The sequence below is a fragment of the Myotis myotis genome, unplaced genomic scaffold, assembly GCF_014108235.1.
Source record: "Myotis myotis isolate mMyoMyo1 unplaced genomic scaffold, mMyoMyo1.p scaffold_m19_p_3, whole genome shotgun sequence".
Taxonomy (NCBI): domain Eukaryota; kingdom Metazoa; phylum Chordata; class Mammalia; order Chiroptera; family Vespertilionidae; genus Myotis; species Myotis myotis.
In genome coordinates this window covers 157,693,553-157,715,366 of record NW_023416335.1, presented here as the reverse complement: position 1 = coordinate 157,715,366, position 21,814 = coordinate 157,693,553, and the positions used below count along the sequence as shown (strand labels likewise).

Here is a 21,814-nt window from a genome sequence, read left to right as displayed (position 1 = left end):
AATGTAAAATCAGTGTTTTGCTAATGAAAAGGCCCTGACTCCCATACTCTGTCAGCCCTACAAAAGGACTCAACAAATACAGTATATTACCTGAACCGGTTAACACTATTTGTTGGACCTATGGCTTTAAGACAATTGTGGCTGCCTTTTAAGGAAGCAGTGAACATTTAAAATGCTCTGAAAGCTACTTTAAAATTTTCAAAATCTTTACCATAACGAAGTGAGAATTAGGATTAGTGAATTAGGATGAAATGAGATAGTGGAGTTTACCAGGAATGAGAAATTCTGAAATTCTCTTCAGATGGGAGAGGCAACATTGTGGAGTGATTAAGAACACGGACTATGGGCCCTGGACAGGTAACTTGGTTGGTTAGAGCGTGGACTTGTTTAAACCAAGGTTTTGGGTTTGACCCCCGGTCAGAGCACATATAAGAAGCAGCCAATGAATGCATAAATAAAAGGGACAACAAATAGATGTTTCTCTCTAAAATAAAAAAACATGGACTCTGAAACCAGATTACTTTGAATCTCAGCTTGGTTACTTAATAGTGACTTTAGGCAATTAACCAATTTGTGCCTAATTTCCTCACCGGCTGATAATGGTAGTTACTTGATAGGATTGTTAGGAAGATTAAATTAGGTAAAATATGTACATTACTTAAAATGTATTTATTGTTACTATTTATAAACTTATAGAATTGTAATTGTCCAGCAATTGCCAATTAATCTCTTTAGACAAATAAACCTACCTACATTTTTACCATTCCCCTTTCTTTGCCAAAAAGCCCACTGACTTCTAACTCAGCTGTTAATAACTCACTAAGGAAGGGTCTATTTTCTTTCTTTGGGTTTCTTTATAAATTGGGCAAGTTTGGAGATGGAAACCAGTTCTGTGCCTTGTTTCTGTAATTCTTACATATATAGGAGTTGGCAAATCAAATAAGAAAGTCAATAGTCTGCCCTAGCTGGTTTGGCTCAATGGATAGAGCGTCGGCCTGTGGACTGAAGGGTCCCAGGTTCGATTCTGGCCAAGGGCACATGCCTGGGTTGCAGGCTCAATCCCCAGTAGGGGGCGTGCAGGAGGCAGTGATTCTCATCAATGATTCTCATCATTGATGTTTCTATCTCCCTCTCCCTTCCTCTCTAAAATCAATAAAATATATTAAAAAAAAAGTCAATAGTCTTTTTTCTTTAAATACTTGCTTGAGGATATTTTTCCCATTGCTTTTCAGAGAGAGTGAAAGAGAGAAGAAACATTGATCCACAGGTTGCCTCCTAAAACCCAGGTATGTGCCCTTGACTGGGAATTGAACATGAGACCCTTCAGTGCATGGGCTGATGCTCTAACCACTGCACCACCAGCCAGGGTAGGGAAGTCAGTAGTCTTTGAGCATTTTTCTGCTGTCTTCAGGAATCAAACATTTATTCTTACATGTGTATGTTTTATAATTAATTTTATGGGCTAGTATACCAACTTTTATCCAAGGACTTTATATTGAAGTACTGACATACTTCAATGTTAGACATATTGGAAACTTAAAAGATCTCATTGAAAGTGTAACACTAGTCCTATTCTCATTCTGAGTTCTTAGGGTGAACCAATGAGTCTTTATTAATTTTGTATTTAGGAATTTCAGTTGATCCACTTTTTCCCCAAACTTGAAGACTGAACAATACATAGTACACAGAAGCTCAAATAATGCAGAATTTTGAACCATAATCTTTAATATTTTTTCTCAAAAAATTAGAAGAGAAAGAAATGCAAGGCATTTCAGTATGTTTTTTTAAAAATACATTTTATTGATTTTTTTACAGAGGGAGAGGATAGAGAGTTAGAAACATCGATGAGAGAAACATCGATCAGCTGCCTACTGCACACCCCCTACTGGGGATGTGCCCGCAACCAAGGTACATGCCCTTGACCGGAATCAAACCCGGGATCCTTCAGTCCACAGACCGACGCTCTATCCACTGAGCCAAACCGGTCAGGGCCATTTCAGTATGTTGACTGTATTATAGGGTTTGATATAAACCAAAAGATCATATAAAAAAAAAAGGGTGTGGCTATAGAGAAAACAATGTTAAAGGAAATGCAAATTCCTTTAATTTGGAATATTTTCATAAATCACAGAGAGTACCAGTCTGATAGCCTGCTTCCCAGTGTTTCTCAGAAAACAGAATGCAAACCAAAAGGGCTGTTTTTTGTTTTGTTTTGAATCCCCACCCAAGGATATTTTTCCATTGATTTTACAGAGTGAAAGAGAGGGAAAGACAGAAACACCGATGTGAGAGAAACACATCGACTGGTTGCCTCCTGCACGTGCCCTGACCAGGCCTGGGCTGGGGAGGAGCCTGCAACCAACACAGTGCCCTTGACCGGAATCGAGCCCAGGACCCTTTAGTCTGCAGGCCAGCACTCTATCCAGAGCCAAACAGGCTAGGGCAAAAGGGATGTTTTGTTTAGACTGGTTGTAAAACCAGAAAAAAGAAATCTGACACTTTCGAATCTATCACACAAAATCAAATCCAGAAGAAATGAAAAACTTTAAAGTTATCTGGATATATAGAAAGTCCAAGTGTTTTGACAAGTATAACTGGTTTTATGTTGGTGAAGTTGGTTATTTTTTTCTAAGCTGCTTCTTTATGATGTAGACTAATTGTTCCAATTGTTCTGTAATCTAAGAAGGAGCTACAATTACAACAGTTGTAAACAATACTCTATTAGGCCATCTACACTAATAAAAGAGAAGTATGTAAATTGGTCATCACTCCGCTACAACCACCAGCCAATCAGGATGAGTATGCAAATTAACCCAAAAAAGATGGCAGGTTAATTTGCATAAGCAGGCATGGAGCAAAGACTAAAGGCTCCAGCCCGAGTGAAGACTGAAGACCGAAGAGGCGTGGCTTCTCTGCTGTGGCCGGACCAAAGGCCTGGGTTCTGGAGGAAAACCGGTGCTGGCAGCCAGGGGAAGGAAGGCCTATTGCGTGAATCTTCGTGCAACGGGCCTCTAGTAATATTATAACTTATTAACTCATGTCTTTCAAATTAAAGTTTTGGTAGGTTTAGATGCTCAGTTTAAAATGACTTTTAAAAGATGGGCAGTGGGGTGTGGCCTGATCTATAAAACTATCAGTAAGCAAAGAAGTGACTGAATACACACTGCAGGTATAATTAAGTGTCTAAGACTTAAGGATAAAGCCTTCATTCACCTAGAATATTCATTCCTGAAGTATGGATGTTTTATCCAGCAAGCTGAGATTAAAGTCTTGGACATATTACTGCTCAGTTACCTCTATATATAGCAACTGGTAAAAGTGAGTATTTGTAACAGAAATCTTAGAATTATCCTATATAATAAAAGTCTAGTATGCAAATTGTCCCTTCGACTGGGAGTTCGACCAGGGAACAGGGCCGGCTGGCCAACAGCGGGAAGGGAGGCCCTGGCTGGCAGCCGCTAGGGACCCTACCTGTGCACGACTTTTTGCACTGGGCCTCTAGTCTTTATATAATATTAAATTTTTACAAATTTATCTGCAATCAACTTATTCTGCCCATTACTGTTCCTTCCAGCAACCTGGATACTGCTTTGGTGGTCTTAGGAATCTTTTCAACATAATTATTTCTCAAGAAAAGGAAATTTTGCTTTGAGTATTAAAATGCATACAAGGGCCCTAACCGGTTTGGCTCAGTGGATTGAGCGTCGGCCTGCGGACTGAAAGGTCCCAGGTTCAATTCCAGTCAAGGGCATGTACCTTAGTTGTGGGCACATCCCCAGTAGGGAGTGTGCAGGAGGCAGCTGATTGATGTTTCTCTCTCATCGATGTTTCTAACTCTCTATTCCTCTCCCTTCCTCTCTGTAAAAAAAAAAATCAATAAAATATATTTAAAAAAATAAAATGCATACAAGGTTCTGCCATATTTATTTCATGACTCTTGAAGTGTTTGATTCTTGGTTGAAGATAGAAGTTATCCACATTAGTTGGAGGGGAGTTATCTTCAGAAGTCTTTTTGTAAATCTAAAATAGAATAGATTTTTATCAGAGGATAGTAAAGGAAAACAAAACAAAGCCCACTCTGATTTGCTTAATGCTTCCACTAAATTAAAAAAACAAGAAAAAAGCAAAGGCTGTGTGGCATAAAGATTTGCTTTCACATTTACTGAAGCCCACATTATAGGCTGGCTAGTACAGAACAAGAATACAAATATTGCCAGTTGGAATGGCAGCTTTAACAAGGCTTTCCAAGTTCAGAGTCATCATTGTTCATTCAACAGGCACATATTTGAGTATCTACTATGAATAGAGCATTATTTTAGGCACTACTGTTTAGCCATCACACATTTTATTATGAAGCGGAAAGGGAGTTTATATTTCTATTTCTATAATGTTGGCACAGTTTTCCATGGTAGTCATCAATCTCTTAAATAATATTCACAACTGATTTTTTTTCCTTTGGCATACACATATGCTCTGGTCTCTCCTATCCAAAGAATGCTTCTTTTGACACTGCTATACTCTTAACACCTCCCTCTAGTTCCTATATTCAACAGGATTTTATCAGTTACCTATTGCGTTTGAAACTTGATATTCTTGAAACTTTCCTTGCTCCTGGTTTCTGTGGCACTTTTACCTCCATCATTCATCTCTCCACTTGTAAATCATTACCGAGTCTCAAGGACTGCAGCTTTTGGAGATCTCCAATGCTGTCCTAATGGTAATAGCCCAATTGGCCTCTTGGGTTCTTTCTACCCCCTACCTCTCTACAGATACACTGTTGTTAGATTTATCTTTCTAGACAGAACAAATCATGGCACTCCTTTCCTTAGTCTGCTTCTTCAGATTTCTAGCTCATCACTTCCTGACGCATCTTATTCCAGATTAGCTATACTACTTGATGGCATCCACAGTGATCCAAAGCTGTTTTGTCTCTATGCCTTTGCTTTAAGAATGAGTAACTGGTCTCCTTTTTCCATTCCTATACCCCGATCTTATCAAATCTCTGCTTGTGGAAATACTACTCATACTTTAAGGCATGGTATATTGGCACACGGGGGGTTAGACTTCTTATAGCAGCTTACTGAAGAGTTCTAATACCACTCTTTAAATATGAAATCTTCTCAAGTTATTTTAATCAGATGATATCTTAGTATTTTGTACCAGTTCGTACTTCCTCAGGGCAGGAAGGCATGGTGTGGAATTCATCTTTGTTTTCCACATAGTACCTGACACTTGGGAGGTGTTTAATAAATATGTGTTGAACTGAATTAAGGGAGCTTAATTTTCAAAAACACTAAGGACAGTAAGATAAATCAGTAACATTTTTGGGAGGGCAAGGACTAGAGCTCTAAAACTGCTCACTTGCTGGATGCTTTAAACTACTATACTAAGATCTAAATAGCTAAAAGGGAAAGGTATAGTCTTACCACTCTTCTTGAGAAGTTCTCCTTTTCGGGATTTATCCAGGTTTTCAAGAAACTTTTCAAAAACTTTTACGTAAGGGCCTAGACTGGTCTTCTTATAATCTAAATTATAATGACCATGCATTAAAATTAGCATTTTGGCAGCAAGAATAACATGAAAGTATAATTTTAAGTTTCTTATAAGAATTCCATACCAATGTTGTCTAATAGAAATATGAGAAACGTATAATTTTAAAGTCTAGTAGCCACATTAAAAAGGTGAAATTGATTTTATACTTTAACTCATCCCAATATTAAATAATATCTAAAATATTATTTCAAAGTATAATAAAAATGGCTTTCATACTAAGTTTTTGAAATCTAGTATTTTGTACCATTACATCTCAATTTAAATGCTATACTATCATCAGAAATACTTGATCTATATTTAGATTTAAATTACAAAACATGCAATTAAAAAAGTAGGTTCATATACCCCAAATTTCCAAACACACATAAAAGTTTTCTAATAATTAAATCAACCACCAGTTTTTAAATTTAAATCAATTAAAATTAAAAAATTAGCTCCTTAGTTAATACCAGCCAGATTTCAAGTGCCAATAGCCACAGGTGACTACTGTATTAGACAGCACTGCTTGAGCACATTTAACCACATAGACACATCTACTCCAGTAGTCAGGCTTTCTAGTATTAGATCAATATAATCTATTGTTATGTGGTAAGTTCCATGCAACATTTCTTTCTTTATAAAGTGTGGAGGCAGCCAATCGATGTTTCTCTCTCCCTCCCTCCCCGTTCCTCTCTTTCTCAAATCAATAAAAGCATATCCTTGAGTAAGGATTTAAAATAAACAAAAAGAGAAACGTCAATATGAGGGCGGAACATCAATCGGCTGCCTCCTGCACACCCCCTACTGGGGATCAAACCTGTAACCCAGGCATGTGCCCTGACCACGAATCGAATCAGCAATCTTTTGGTGCACGGGATCATGCACAACCAACGAAGTCACACTGGGTGTACTAACAGGTTTATAATGTAAATATCAGCTCCCCGCCTTATTTCTGACCATCTTTTTGAATGGAATGGCAACCAATTTTTCTTTTCTAGCACCCATTTCTAACAAATGAACACTTTCATTGTTATTTAGAAATCTGAGGCCATTCCTTCTAAGAGGTCTGCTTTTGGGTGGGGTGGGGATGAGGGAAGTAGGCTGGGGTCTGAAAGCTCTTAAGATCTTTTCTTAATTCTCAGTGTTCTGAAATTTCAAATGATGTGCTTTGGTATAGGTCTTTTTCTTATTATGCTGAACCCTTTTAATAAAGTACTCATTACAGGGGTGTTTTCCTATGTTATTTTGACAACTATTTCTTCCCTGTTTTATTTCTTTTTTTGAAACTCCCATAGTCAAATAACAGACCTCCTGAAACAGTCTTCTAGTTTTAACTCCTAAAAACAATAACCATCACCGCTACCACCACCATTTTTGTATTACTTTCTGGGAAATCTCAATTATTCTTTTCCAACCCTTCCACTGAACTTTTTATTCTAAAGATTTTTTTATTTCTAAGACCTCTTGTTTTATTTTTAAATTTTTTTTATTTTTTATTTTATTTTTAATATTTTATTGATTTTAGAGAGGAAGGGAGAGGGATAGAAACATCAATAATGAGAGAGAATCACTGATAGGCTGCTTCCTGCACATCCCCCACTGGGGATCAATCCCGCAACCCAGGCATGTGCCCTTGGCCAAAATCGAACCTGGGACCCCTCAGTCCGCAGGCCGACGCTCTATCCAGTGAGCCAAACTGGCTAGGGCTAAATTTTTTTTATTTTATTGACATCAGAGAAGGAGGAAGGGAGAGAGAGACACACACACTGATTTGTTGTTCCACTTATTTATGCATTCATTGCTTGGTACTAGTGTGTGCTCTGACCGGGGACTGAACCCACACCTTGGTTAGGGAAAACCCTCTAACCAACTGAGCTACATGGCTAGGGCTCTTTCTTGTTTTATGCGTGTTTCTTTTTTACAGTATTCTGATCTTACCTGATGGATGCATTATCTTCAGATTCTCTGAGATACTATTTTTAAAATTTTTACTGATTTCAGAGAGAAAGGGAGAGGGAAAGATAGAAACATAATGATGAGAGAAAAATCATTGAACAGCTGCCTCCTGCATGCCCCATTTGGGGATTGAGCCCCACAACCTGGGCATGTGCCCTGATCAGGAATTGAACTATGATCTCCTGGTTCATAAGTTGACGCTCAACTACTGAACCACACCCAGCTGTGCTGAGATATTAGTGTTTTTAAAAAAGGTTTCCTTTGTTCCTTTCATTGTCTCTTTTCTTTGAGTTCCTTTTCTTTGTTAATCCTCACTTGGGTATATTTTTCCATTGTATTTTATTTATTTTTTATTTATTTATTTTTTAAAAATATATTTTATTGATTTTCCACAGAGAAGAAGGGAGAGGGATAGAGAGTTAGGAACATCGATGAGCGAGAAACATCGATCAGCTGCCTCCTGCACACCTCCCACTGGGGATGTGCCCACAACCAAGGTACATGCCCCTGACCGGAATCGAACCTGGGACCCTTGAGTTCGCAGGCCAACACTCTATTCACTGAGCCAAACCGATTTGGCATCCATTGTATTTTAGAGAGAATGGAAAGGAAGGGAAGAGACAGAGAGAAACATCAATGTGAGAGAGACACATCGATCGGTTGCTTCCCACATGTGCCCTGACCAGGGCCAGGATCAAGCCTGCAGCCAGTACGTGCTCTTAACTGGAATTGAACCTGGGACCTTTCAGTCCACAGGCTGATGCTATACCCACTGAGCCAAACCAGCGAGGGCTCTCTGAGTTTCTTTTTCCAGTTTACTGGTATTCTGATTTTTCAAATATTTTGAACAGAATACTTTTGTAATCCTAACTAATAATAGACAAACATGGTAATTAACCGTACCTCTGACACACTTCCCATTGGTTAATCAGGGTGATATGCAAATTAATTGCCAACCAAGATGTTGGTCGGCAGCCAGGCAGCTGAAGCGAACAGGAGGCTTGCTTGCTCCAGTGATGGAGGAAGCCAAGGTTCCCCGCCTGCCGCTGCCGGCCTCTGAGCTGCACTCTAAGAAATAATGTTGCAATTATAGAAGCTAAACAAACCCCAGAAACCTGCTTTCAGCCAGCCGGGCCTCAGAGCTGGAGCTGCAACAGTGTTTCAATTATAGAAGCCAAACAAACCCAGATACCTGCTTTCAGCAGCTGAGGTCTCGAGCTGGAGCCGAGCCTCAGGGCTAAAGCCGGCTCTCAGCTCCAGTGACAGCCACAGAAGGTAAATAAATCCCAGAATGAAAAAAAAAAGGAGAGGTTGGGAGCTTCAGTCACCCGCCAGCCTGAAAACGGTCCTCAGCTCCTCAACCAGACTGGCCAGGCACCCCAGTGGGGACCCCCACCCTGAAGAGGGTGTGACCAGCTGCAAACAGCCATCATCCCCTCATCCAGGCTGGCCAGGCACCCAAGTGGGACTCCCACCCTGATCCGGGACACCCTTCAGGGCAAACCAGCCGGCCCCACCCATGCACCAGGCCTCTATCCTATATAGTAAAAGGGTAATATGCAAACTGACCCTAACAGCAGAAGGACTGGGAATGACTGGTCACTATGACACACACTGACCACCAGGGGGCAGACGCCCAATGCAGGAGCTGCCCTCTGGTGGTCAGGGTGCTCTCACATGGGAGGAGCTCTGCTCAGCCACAAGCCAGGCTGATGGCTGCCAGTACAGTGGTGGTGGTGGGAGCCTCTCCTGCCTCTTCAGGAGCGCTAAGGATGTCCGACTGCAGTTTAGGCCTGCTCCCCGCTGGCAAGTGGACATCCCCCGAGGGCTGCCGGGCTGCCAGAGGGATGTCTGATTGTCATCTTGGCCCAATCTCCCCGGGGAGCAGGCCTAAGCCAGCAGGTGGTCATCCCCTGAGGGGTCCCAGACTGCGAGAGGGCACAGGCCGGGCTGAGGGACCCCCCTCTCCCCGAGTGCACAAATTTTTGTGCACCGGGCCTCTAGTTAACTATATAAACTTTAATAGTGGGATGTACTATGTTTAGGTATTATGTTAGAGCTGGAATAAAGTGATATCTGAGCTTGGGCTTTGAAAGAAGGGTAGCAACATTTGACTAAAAAAGGTTAAACAGAGATCATAGATCTGCTCTGCCCATTATAGTAGTCTATATAAAAAGCTTATGTTAAAATGAGACTTCAACATATTAACCTACCTCTGGTTCTATGTTTGTTATCGGATTCAGCTTTGTTCTCCTCTTTTTCTTCTTCATTAGTGGAAATGGCATCTAATTCATGGCAGATGGAGCTACAAATAACAGAATAAGAGAATTTTAAGGTTGGTTCTTGGTCAACATTACCCAGAGTATCATAGCACATGAATCTCTCAAGATTTTCTGTGAAAAAAATCATGTGACCAACTAATTTGGGATATTCTAAAAGCCATAATCTCTTCTCGGAGTTTTACATGCATATTAGCATATTAAAGACTGGAAAATCTTTTTTTTTTTTTTTAATAATTAAAAGAGCAGATACTTAATGTCACTCATTCTCCATCATGAATAACTCCACAGGTTGAGAGGCAGGAAAATGTTGAAGTAATGCAACCAATCCAGCCACTGTATAGGCTGGTTAAAACTGGCACAAACTCCAAATTACTTTTGCATACACTGTCCCCCCTGCCTGGCCATGAGCACAGTCAGGCAAGGTCTACGGGTATGCCCAAGACTGGGAAATCTTGCAGTACAGAACTTTTAATCTGTTTAAGTCAGCATTTCTCAAACTTATTTGAACTTAAAAATCTTTTTTTTTTTTTTTTCAAATTATAAGAGAAAGTCTATTTAGAAAGTTACAGAGATAGTAAAAGTGAGCTAGCTGGGCTGTGTAGGCTTAAGAAACAAGTTACAGAGACAGAAGAAGGGCCCTCAGAGCTTAGCAATAACATACCTGGGGGAAGAGGAAGGTGCCAGTGTGCTCCTGAGAGGGAGAGCACATTTTTTCTTGCATAATAGCAGCTGAAAAACTAGTGCTCTGTGGAACTCACTAGGAAATGTTGCTCTACTAGGGCATCGTCATGTAGCCTCAGAGCGGCTGACTCTCTGGCAGGGATCTAATCCAATCTACTTCAAATTCAGAACAACAATCACAAACAGAAAAGTGATCAATGATCTGGAACATACCTTATGGTTGGAACAGTAAATGGATCAAACTGATCCACTTTCTGTAAATCAATAGGCACTGAAATTCGACCTGTAAGAACCAAAAGTTATAAACGAATGATTGTGAATACAAATCATTATAGGCTGTTTTGGCTAAAATTTTAATTAGAAAATTGAAATTTAGAAAAAGGGTTAGACTTATCTTGAAATACAGTAGAAATATAATTTAAAAGTACTTTCATATTAGCTGTGTCTTTTATTTTTCTTAAAAACACCACCAAAACATAGGTGTGAAAGACTGTTAAGCTATTACCTAGTTGCTCTTATCTATACCTTTATTTCTATCTCCCTCTTCCTAATATCCTTTTATATTTAAGTAGAGAATAATCTCAAATTGAGTAAATCTTGAAAATTGAAATGAAATAGATGGAAAGAGTTCATTTTATTACCTTAGTTTATGTGCTGAGATCAAAACAGACACCTATATGTTAGGCATCTTGAGAAAGCATTTTGGAAATAAAACAGACATTATACTACCCTTTTATAATATTCACACCTGGGACACTACATAAAATTTGTCACACATCAAAAATTAGATAATGGCCCTGGCCGGTTTGGCTCAGTGGATGGAGCGTCGGCCTGCGGACTGAGGGGTCCCAGGTTTGATTCCGGCCAAGGGCATGTGCCTTGGTTGTGGGCGCATCTCCAGTGGGGGGTGTGCAGGAGGCAGCTGATCGATGTTTCTAACTCTCTGTCCCTCTCTGTGGAAAATCAATAAAATATATTAAAAAAAAAAAATTAGATAATGAATGTAAAGAATGCCAGGTGAATAACAAATAAAATAATTAGAAAAATTGAGAGTTGATATTAAAGACAGAGTAAAAAGACTGCAGCTAATTAATGGGAAAAGGATATAATTAAAATGTATTCACTTATTAATGGACACGATTATTTACCCGAATCTTGAATATTAGAATAAGGGGATATCCAGTGAAGCTTTAGAAGTAAGCTTAAAAATTAAGCTTATTACTAAAAGAAGCTAAAAACATAGTTGACAGGTTTGAAAAGGGGCTACATAAACGTATGGACTAGTTATTAAGGGAAACTAGGCAATCTGGGAGAACTGACTATGTGACAGTTTTCTAAGTGCTCTATATTTTAGATGGGCACAATAACCCACTGAGGCAGGTACTATCATTATCTCCATTTTACAGATGAGAAAACCAAGGCACACAGAGTAATTTCTCTAACATCCCACACCCAGTGGCAGAGTTGGATTGCTGACACCAAAAAGGACAACTATATACTTTTCTAATGGATGGAGTAAAGTTATTCCAATATAGCCACTTTATACTTTAAAGTCAGTTTCAGTCCATCAAATCTTATCTAAGAGAAATGTGAAAGAGAAAAGCTAAAACTATTGAAAAACTACTGAGGGAGGCAGCATGGTGGAAAAAGCATAGAACTTTTGAGTTTTCAGAAATGAACTCCTTTCCTAGCTCTAAAACAATTTGTTTTTAGACTGTGGACAAGTCACTTTAACTTCTTGGGCCACTGTTTCCTCATCTGTACAATGAGAACTATTGTCCTGTAATTTCTAAGTTCCTTTCCAACTCTAATTCTAACACTGAACCACAGAAACGCAACTGAATATGTAAACTCATCCAGTAGCTACTAATCAACAATTAAAAAAATAAGTTAGCTCAGCTGGTTTGGGTCAGTGGCTGAGCATTGACCTATGAACCAGTAGATCACGGTTGGATGCTTGGTCAGTGCACATGCTCATGTTGCAGGCTCAATCCCCAGTAGGGGATGTGCAGGAGGCAGCCGATCAATGGTTCTCTCTTATCATTGATGTTTCTGTCTTTCTCTCCCTCTCCCTTCCTCTTTGATATATATAAAAAAAAAGTTAACTTAGGTATTAACTGACAGAATAAGGCCTCAATCTTTAATATGTCAGGCATCATATGTATTCACACCTAGTGTCATGCTTGCTAAAACAAAAAAAACCTTTCATTTCTTTTTTAGTTCCCCTTATTTCCTTTTCATAGTACCTGTTTTAGGATGAACACTAAAAGGGCTCTTCAGCAGATGATTGATTCCTTTGCTCACATTAATATCCAGCCGTGGAAAACAGTACTGGAGCATGATCTCCCACATAAGCAACTGTCCATTCTAGAAGGAGATGCAAGTTCAGCATGAGGATCAGTAGGAACTTTGGAGGATTTCTTTCAAAGTGGTTAAAAGGTGATCTCCAATCATCTTTAACTTAAATGGCAAAAGAATCAGAGTTTAAGAATTATATTATTATATTTATAATACAGATTTCCATGTTGTATACTGGATGTATCACCTTTTTCTTCAAATGCTCCCAACGCTGAAGTGAACTGTGAGGCTTCTGGAAGATTTCTTGAAGGCCATCATGCATTGGTGATGGGTCATTAAGGAACATATTCATTTAGGGCACATCAACAAACAACTCATTTTCTGTATGTATTACCACAAGAATATCTAGTTTAGATAGAAAATAATTATTGTTTTCTAAAATGCAACTATTAAACACTAAAAAGTAACTCTGTAAAAATAAAGTGGTGATATGACAGAAAGAATGTCAAAATAACTATATAGTTTAATTAAAATCTTTCCCTGGTCTGTACGTATTTTGACTAAATGATTCAGCATTCTTTAAATAACCATTAATCCTAGGACTACCAACTTCCATAAAGAGGAAATTTGTTTATAAAATGGCCTCATGTCTTATTGTATTCCAGAGTGGAGATACAAAAATGTAGAAATACAGATGTTTTGTATAAAAAAGATTAAATGTATAAGTATATGAGAAAAACATTAGAAAGATTTTAAGAAAAAAAGATTAAGTACATGAAAATACGCAGGCAGAACACATATATAATATCAATGCAAGTAGTTCACATAGAAATGGTCTTGGGAAAGGATATTGTCAGGAATAAGAGCTAAAATCTTATCGCAGCTTTCTTTACTTCCAAGAATATCTTGATCAACTAAGGCATATTCTTCAAAGTATTTACTTATTATGTTTATAGATTTTCTGTAGAAATAACAATAACAAAGTCTCAATACTACTAGCAACACATACCCCACAATAGCTTTTGTTGCTAGACTGAATTTCTAGAACTTAACTAGGTAAAATGGGACCAATACTCTTCTCACAGTTATGAGAGTTAAGTCTAAGGGGAAAGAACCTAGCATTGTGCCTGGCTTAGAAGAAATATTCAAGAAATGTTTACTTCTGAAACTCCACAGCTTAGCAGGTTAACCACATCATAAATACAGGGGTGGGCAAAGGTAAGTTTACAGTTATAATCATAAGAAAAAGTTTATTCTTATATTACATATATTTCCATATGAACAACTGTATACCTACTTTTGTCCACCTCTGTATATAACAAGGATAGGAAGCAACCAATTCAGGACAACATAATGTATCAGTAGTAGAATGTGGGATAGTCTACAGTTTCTACTCTGAATTGCTTGTTTTAACAACTCAGCAATTATATAGTGCTTAGCAATCTGCAAATAGAGTTCACATCTACTGTTTCATTTAATTTTTGCCACAATTCTAAGATGGAGCAGATATTATTCTCCCCAATATACAGACAAGGAAGTAGAGGCTCTCGTATTTTGTTAAGGTCAGAGTAATTGTCAGAATACAGACCTTACTCCTAATGCAATGCTTTTTCCACTGTCCTAGAGAAGTAGTGAATTCAATGGAAGAAGTATGGGTATGGTATCAAGCAAATTATATAATCCCTCCAAATCTCACTTTGTTAAGTCGAGATACCATCATATCCCTCATGGGGTTGTTGGGAAAACCAATGAGAACATTTGAAAAGTACCTACCTATCATAAATATGTAGCACACAAGGGACACTGAATTAATTCTAGCTATTATTGTAAAATGCTACCCAGCAGAGAAAATTGGTAAGGTGTATAGAGCAAGAACAGAGCCAACTTTTTGGACAGCTTTGACAATCCAACATGGAGTCACTGTCAGCCATGACAGTGATGTCAAGTGCTAAGCCAAGACTGAGGTAATGGGGTGTAATGGGAACGCCTTTATGAGGGGACTGGAATGCCCCAAACCACCAGTCTGGACGGATAAGGACTCCATATGGACACTGCTATTAGTGGGATCATCACAGTGGTGGGCTGTAAGAACTCAGAGCTCCAACCACCCAAGGCCGGAGCCCGGCTGTACCCCGGGTAACACTCAGAGCCCACTCCACCGGCTGCGTGCTGCATTCCAGCTGCCTGGCTTGAGACCGACACCCATCTCTCCACGTGCGGATGCTGCCAGTGACTGGGACTTGCCTGAGGAATACGCACTCTGTTGGTTTCTGTCAGGTAAGCTCTTCCTTTCTATGTGAACCTGCATGGGCCTCTACCGGCTTATTAGGAGGTCTCCCCTAATCAACCTGGCACTGTGGAAAGCCAAACATGTGTGAGTGACTCCTTTCGGGGATGCGTCCTTGCTCAGGACACAATGTACTACAAGCATGTGCAGGTAAAGCAGACACAACTTAAACTGCATGGAGTCTTTTCCAACAGACCTGACAAAGGGGTGAATTTTTTCACTGAGGTGAACTTTCTTTTTAACATCTGGACCACCCTGAAAAATAAACCATCAAAAAAGACCTTTATGTATATTATATAACATAAGTGAAATAATTAAAATATTTCTATAATGTGTTCTAAAGATATTGATTAAATTGTGTAAAATAGAAAAGCTTATATGCTATTTTATATAGCTTCAATACCTATAACTTTCTGGGTTAACTTTACTTGACTTAATTGAACAAGAAAAGAAAACTATTAATCTTCCTTTTGCAACAAAGGAGGGTATTTAAAACAAAATATGAAATATCTTTAAAAAATATAGCACTATGATTTTGATTGATCTACTAGCAAGATCACCTCCTCTGGAAAGTGGACGCCATAAAAGATAGTTTAATTTTGTTAACTAAACATACTATGCTTCGTAACATCCAGCAAAAAAATAAATGCAAATTATCATTAAGAAGAGCTTACCTTTACAAGGCTCAAATACTCAACTATCCCAGACCGTACTGCGGAAGACAGTTTTCTAACCGAGTCATCACAGACCCAACAATGAACACCTCTTCTTCCAGAATATACCCAGAGGCGATGCTTAAATCCAAAGTCCTCTGAGGAGGGGAGACATAACAGGTTTTAAAACAAATGTATAAACTCCTGGTTCTTTCTTACTTCCTATTTTCATTTTTTACCTCTTGTCCACATGAACTCACTTTAACTATACTAAACTGTTTGTAGTTTCCCATCCCCTTCTCCCCCATGCTCTTGCTTTTATGACTATCTATCCTGGTCTTTGACAAGAATTTCCTCCTGCCCCAGCACTTCCATTTCTCTCCCTTAAAGATCCAGTCGAGGGATATTAAAGGAGTTAATTTTTTTTTTTTTTTTGCAAATGACTTTAAAAAAAATTTTTTTATTAATGTTAGAGAGGAAGGGAGAGGGAGAGAGATAGAAACATCAATGATGAGAGAGAATCATTGATTGGCTGCCTCCTGCACGCCCCCTACTGGGGATGGAGCCTGCAACCCAGGCATGTGCCCTTGGCCGGAATTGAACCTGGGACCCTTCAGTCCGCAGGCCGATGCTCTATCCATTGAGCCAAACCGGCTAGGGCAGGAGTTAATAACCTCTTCTGGGAAGCCTTTTCTGATCCAATCTCTTCCCATTCGTATATCCACTCCTGCTGTCCTATATTCCCATAGCACCCTGTGCATATTACTTAACACTAATGTAATCCTCAGTTTTCTTATTTGTCTCCTTCTTAGACTGTGTAACCTACTTGAGGTAAGAATTGTTCTTTTGTATTTCCCTCATGTAGGACAGCACCTAGCACATAGAGTTGCTCAAAGATAATTGAATTGGGAAAAAACTCACTGGTTTGATCACAGCTTTATTAGAGTTTCAACTCTAACTTTATTGTAATCTTTTATTTTCCTATTACATGTTTTAAGGAAACATGTTAGAAATTTATGGGATTTGATTATAACATGGTATTATTTAGAGGAAAAGAGATTCTTACATTTGACCCCACCCAGACACTGCTGATACTTGCCCTTCAATGCGCGGTCAATGATGCGTATGGCCATTGTCATGAGGGTCCAGCACTTAGAACATATGTCTGCAGAACTGGAGGACAGTCATCGTTACTCGCTGTCAATGATATCACCCACTCTACCAACAAAGCCTGCGGTGCTTACCTACAGCATCTCCTCACATCATCATAGTCTGTCATGTCGATGTCAAACACCAGTTCTTTTTCCTGAGCCTGGAAAGCTCCCAGCTTCACTGTATTATGTTGATTGGGCTAAAAGTACAAAATATCAATCAGCTTCTATAAGAGCTGCCATGCTGCCAAATATGCTTGAAAAAGTGACCAAAGAAAAGTGAGAAACCATATAATGCCAAGCTGATGTCAGTTCATTAATTCAGATCCTATACATCCAGAATTGATGTGTAACTTCCATCTACTTAAAGCAGGGTTTGGTAAATACATATTATCATCAAATTTTTCCCCCTAGTTCTACTGACATATAATTAACATTTGATATTGTATAATAAATATTTCACCAATAGAAATAATAAAGCCTTTCTAGGTTTCTGATAAGGAAAAGTACCTATAATTAATGCCCTATTGCAAGGCATTCTTTTTTTTTATTGAGATTTTATCCTTTTATTTTATTTACTTATTTTTAATATATTTTTATTGACTTCAGAGAGGAAGGGAGAGTAAGAGAGAAACATCAATGATGAGAGAGAATCATTGATTGGCTGCCTCCTGCACACCCCCTACTGGGAATCGAGCCTACAACCAGGGCATGTGTCCTTGACTGAAATTGACCCTGGGACTCTTCAGTCCGCAGGCCAGCGCTCTATCCACCGAGCCAAACCAGCTAAAACTCAAGGTGTTCTTAAGGATCTTTATTTGTTGCTGGACATATAAATAACAAAAACGTATTTTAAACTTTTCATTAATTCAAAAAAAATTTCCCCAATTAGTTTGAACTGAGTCTTTGGCTCAGGCTGTAAGTAGTCTCCTTTGAGGTTATGGGTTACCAGATAAAGAAGACCGACAATACAGACACTTATTTTGATCCATCCAAACCTGCATGAAAATGATAGTGAAAGTTTTTCTTTTTTCTTTTAGAAAGGCACAATAAGCCTTTAGAAAAAAAACAGGGGACAATACCATCATGATTTTTAAAAATGATTTGGGGGAAAATTATATATATATATATATATATATATATATATATATTTCAGAGCAGAAGGGAGAGGGAGATGGAAACTTCAATGATGAGCGAGAACCATGACCTCCAGCTTCATAGGTCAATGCTCAACTGTGGAGCCACTCCAGCTGGTCAATACCACCATGGTTTTTATAAGGAGACCCATAAAAACTGAATCTTAAGCTCTCAGCAAGGAAAGGTAAGTAACTCAATCCTTTGATCTTGGTCTATCTCGTGTCTTTTACGTTTCTCTATTTTTATTGTTATTAGTATTAATCCTCACCTGAAGACAGGTTTTAATTAATTTTAGAGAGAGGGAAAGAGAAACATTGATGTGAGAGTGGAAAGAAGATGGAGAGAGAGAGAAACATCAATGATGAGAATCATTAATGGACCACCTCCTGCACGCCCCCTACTCAGGCATGTGCCCTTGACGGGAATCAAACCAGACCCTTCAGTCCACAGGCCGATGCTCTATCCACTGAGCCAAACCAGCTAGGGCATGCTTGCTGGCCTTTTTTCACATGTATTCTCTCCTTCCTCTGGGATTTATATCAGAAAACATGGGTTCAGATCCCCGCTCTATCATTTAGAAATTGTGTGACCTAGGAAAAAATTATTTGAGTTCTCAAGGCCTGTTTTCTCTGTTGTTAAAAGAACAGTGAGAATTTCTATGAAAAACAAATTATACATCTGAAAAAGTTCCATACAAAATCTATTATCCCATGTGTGTATTTTTCCTCCATATGTGCATTTTTAAGGAGAGGAAGAAGGGCAATTTTGGTATGTTCATTCATTGAACAAGTGTGTACAGTATAGCCCAAGCTGGTTTGGCTCAGTGGATAGAGTGTGCGCCTGAGAACTGAAGGGTCCCAGGTTCAATTCTGGCCAAGGGCACGTGCCTGGGTTATGGGCTCGATCCTCAGTTGGGGAAAAGCTGATCGGTGATTCTCTCTCATCACTGATGTTTCTTTATCTCCCCCTTCCTCTCTGAAATCAATAAAAATATATTTTAAAAAATATATGTACGGTGTACTCTCTCCACCAGGCACTATTTCAGTGGCAGGGGGACAGGAGAGATGGCAGGCTGCAATAGGCCTTACTGAGTAAGGACTTGAAGGAAGTGAGGGAATGAACCAAGATATTTGGGGAAACAGGTTCTAGAAAGTGAAATTCTTGAGCATCTGACTTTTTAAAGGATCACTCTGACTGCTGTACTAAGACTAGACTCTAGAGCAGTGGGTTCCCAACCTCTTTTTGGCCATGCCCCACCTAAGATCCTGATGCCCCCCCCACCCCGTGACATATAATTCTTATTATTCAAAAAGTGAACATCTATCCATGTGGAGGAAGCCAAAAAGGCCATTAACTTGGTCTAAACAAGCTTCCAAAGAATGTGGCGTCCATGAAAGCGAAAAATAAAAGAAGGACAGGACAGCTGAAATACTGAGGAACAAATCACTAAGAAATTGTTAAAAACAAAACAAAACGAAATGACATGAAAAAATAGCAAAGTTTTAAGAATTGAAATGCATAAACATGTCACAATATATATACTGTATATGAGGCCCCTAGAACCATAAGAAATACAAAAAATTCACTGTTAGTAATTCATTCTCAAATTGCTCCCCTAAAAAGCAAATTGCCCCCCTGTGGGGCATGTGCCCCACGTTGGAAACCACTGCTCTAGAGTCTACAGGAGCAAATTGTTAGGAAGTTTTTACAGTCATTCAGATGAAAGATGATGATGATGGTAGTAGCACTGGAAGCACTAGTTGGATGTTAGGTATTATTATGGTAGAGAATTCCTAATACAAAGGATACAGGGGTGCCAGGGGAATGAAGAATAACTCCAATGCTGGGAGAGAATGTAACTCTCTTTTAATACCCTTCCTTAAACCATGCTGATTTCCACATTTAGTCTTTCGGCCAGATACTCAAAAATTTTTTTCTTTTTTGTCTTAGGGAGAATACAACCAATTCACATACAAAGTATTTCCAGTCAGTAATGAACAGTATCAAAGAACAACAACAAAAATTGCAATCAACTTGTAAAAACAGTTAAATAAGTGTTGCTCTTCTAATAGAATAAATTATAAAAAACACAATCACAAAACGCTGGGGGTTCTTGGTGCTTTTAAAAAAACCCACAACATACATAAGACCCGAATTCCTTACTCTGTGGGAATATACCGCTCCTATGTCAATCTTGTATGGATTCATTTTCTGCATCTCCTTTTCCAGATCACTCTGGTTGTTGAAGGATTGGTAGCGAATGTAAATGTCATCTTTCAACGTGAATGAAAATTCACGGTGTTGAAAGTAATTCTTTATCACTGCAAATACATGTACATTTTAAAGTTAATTTGGTAATTTTAATAAGCCCTTTACTGTGCTACATGTAAAAAAAAAAAAAAAAGCCAAGACCTAGTCTCTCATTTGAAGGGGCTTATTACCACACGGCATCTCATAGGGAAAAGTAAAAGTGAGAAAAACGATGCAGAAATATTTTAAATATATACCGCCCCCTCTGTCTCCTCGGTGGGCACTGGTACATCCTCCCGCGACGAGTTAAGTGCCTCTCCTCTCCCGGGAGGTGCCCCTCCCACCCCGATGCAGCTCATGCCTCTGCGACTTCATCCTCCGACCCGATACTGCCCCTTGCCCGGCTCAGGCGCCGAAGGTGGGTGCGGCCACGCAGTGGTAGGAGCGGCGGCTCTGCCTTGGAGAGTGGCCGCAGGCTGGTCATGAAATCCTCTCTCGGCCCCTTTACATTTCAGCGGTGGTGGTGGGGGGGCTCGAGATAATGCCTGGGCACTACATCTGGACAGCCGACAGGACCCTCCCCGAACCCCTTCACATTCCCTCCCCGACCTACTAGCACCCGCTCCCCGCCGCCATCACCTCCGCCATAGTTGAGCCAGCGGTAGTACTGGGCGTAGGGAAAGAGCCTCCGGTAATAAAGTTTAAGCAGCTCGGGCAGCTCGGCTGGGTCAAACGCCTCCATGGTGCGCACTACTCAGCCCCGGCAGGATTCTGCAAGAATTGGCGGGAACCACACAAGCGCCTCCCCCACTGCGCCGGCGCAGCGTGGCCGCGGCCCGCCGTTTGCAGGGGTCGCTGGGAATTGTAGTTGCCACCTGGGAGGTCGGCTTGTGGCGTGGGAGGCGCTTCCGGTGTCCCCGCCCACCCGCTCCCACAAAGGGTCCTCTACTCAGGTGCACGGAGGAAGGCCGCGCCCATTCCAAGGAGATGGTCTGCGGAAAGGTGAGCCCTGGAGTATATTGACTTAGGTTATAATGAAGGAGTAAAAAAGATGTTCGCTAATTTATGAATATTATAGAAAGAGTACATTTAAACAATGTGAAGCAGTATCTTTTAGAGGGTTTGGATATTAGTTCTTCATAGGATTACGGGGTCCAATAGGTGGAAAAATTTCTCAACCAAATGGGAAAAGCAAAGGCTATTTATTCAGAGCTTGCTATATCGCCAGAGAGTCAGCTACTGTCACTTGCATTTTGGCACCGCCTAAAAGGCAGGCAGAGGAGAGGGAGAGCTTTATGGTGGAAAAAGGTTTCAGGTGTGCACTGATTCAAGGCTATTTGTATGGGGAAGATGTAGGTGGGCTAACTAGGAGTGGGGCATCCTAAGTGATTTGGTTACAGGTGCCTATTGGCTTTTTTTTTCTTTTTTCTGGTTGGTCCTAAGTTAGAAGTGGCGACAAAAATTAGGGAAGTTGCCAGTTATTAATCAGCTTCTGGCCAATTTGGGCCAGTTGTTACAGGGATTATTGTTTGGCTTCCTGGACTAGCACTAGAGACAGGGGTCTGATTTATAGCAGGCTGGCTTCCT

The 21,814-nt window shown here is 39.7% G+C and overlaps 1 protein-coding gene and 1 non-coding gene across 2 annotated transcripts; both read right to left on the bottom strand.

Annotated features, from left to right (window-relative positions):
- Positions 1–3,830: 3,830 nt before the first annotated feature.
- On the bottom strand, positions 3,831–21,017 carry PRIM1 (DNA primase subunit 1). Its single transcript, XM_036301545.1, has 13 exons — positions 20,867–21,017; positions 20,141–20,298; positions 16,934–17,040; positions 16,789–16,862; positions 15,711–15,847; positions 15,233–15,291; positions 13,601–13,710; positions 12,997–13,073; positions 12,698–12,818; positions 10,665–10,734; positions 9,702–9,793; positions 5,427–5,525; positions 3,831–4,020 (listed from the first exon to the last, which is right to left on the bottom strand). Exons 1-13 carry the CDS (start codon positions 20,967–20,969, stop codon positions 4,001–4,003), a joined length of 1,227 nt encoding a protein of 408 aa, XP_036157438.1. The 5' UTR covers positions 20,970–21,017; the 3' UTR covers positions 3,831–4,000.
- LOC118652341 lies at positions 10,073–10,208 on the bottom strand. The gene has a single exon (XR_004966585.1). It is a non-coding gene; the product is annotated as a small nucleolar RNA SNORA58 (small nucleolar RNA).
- Positions 21,018–21,814: the final 797 nt, after the last annotated feature.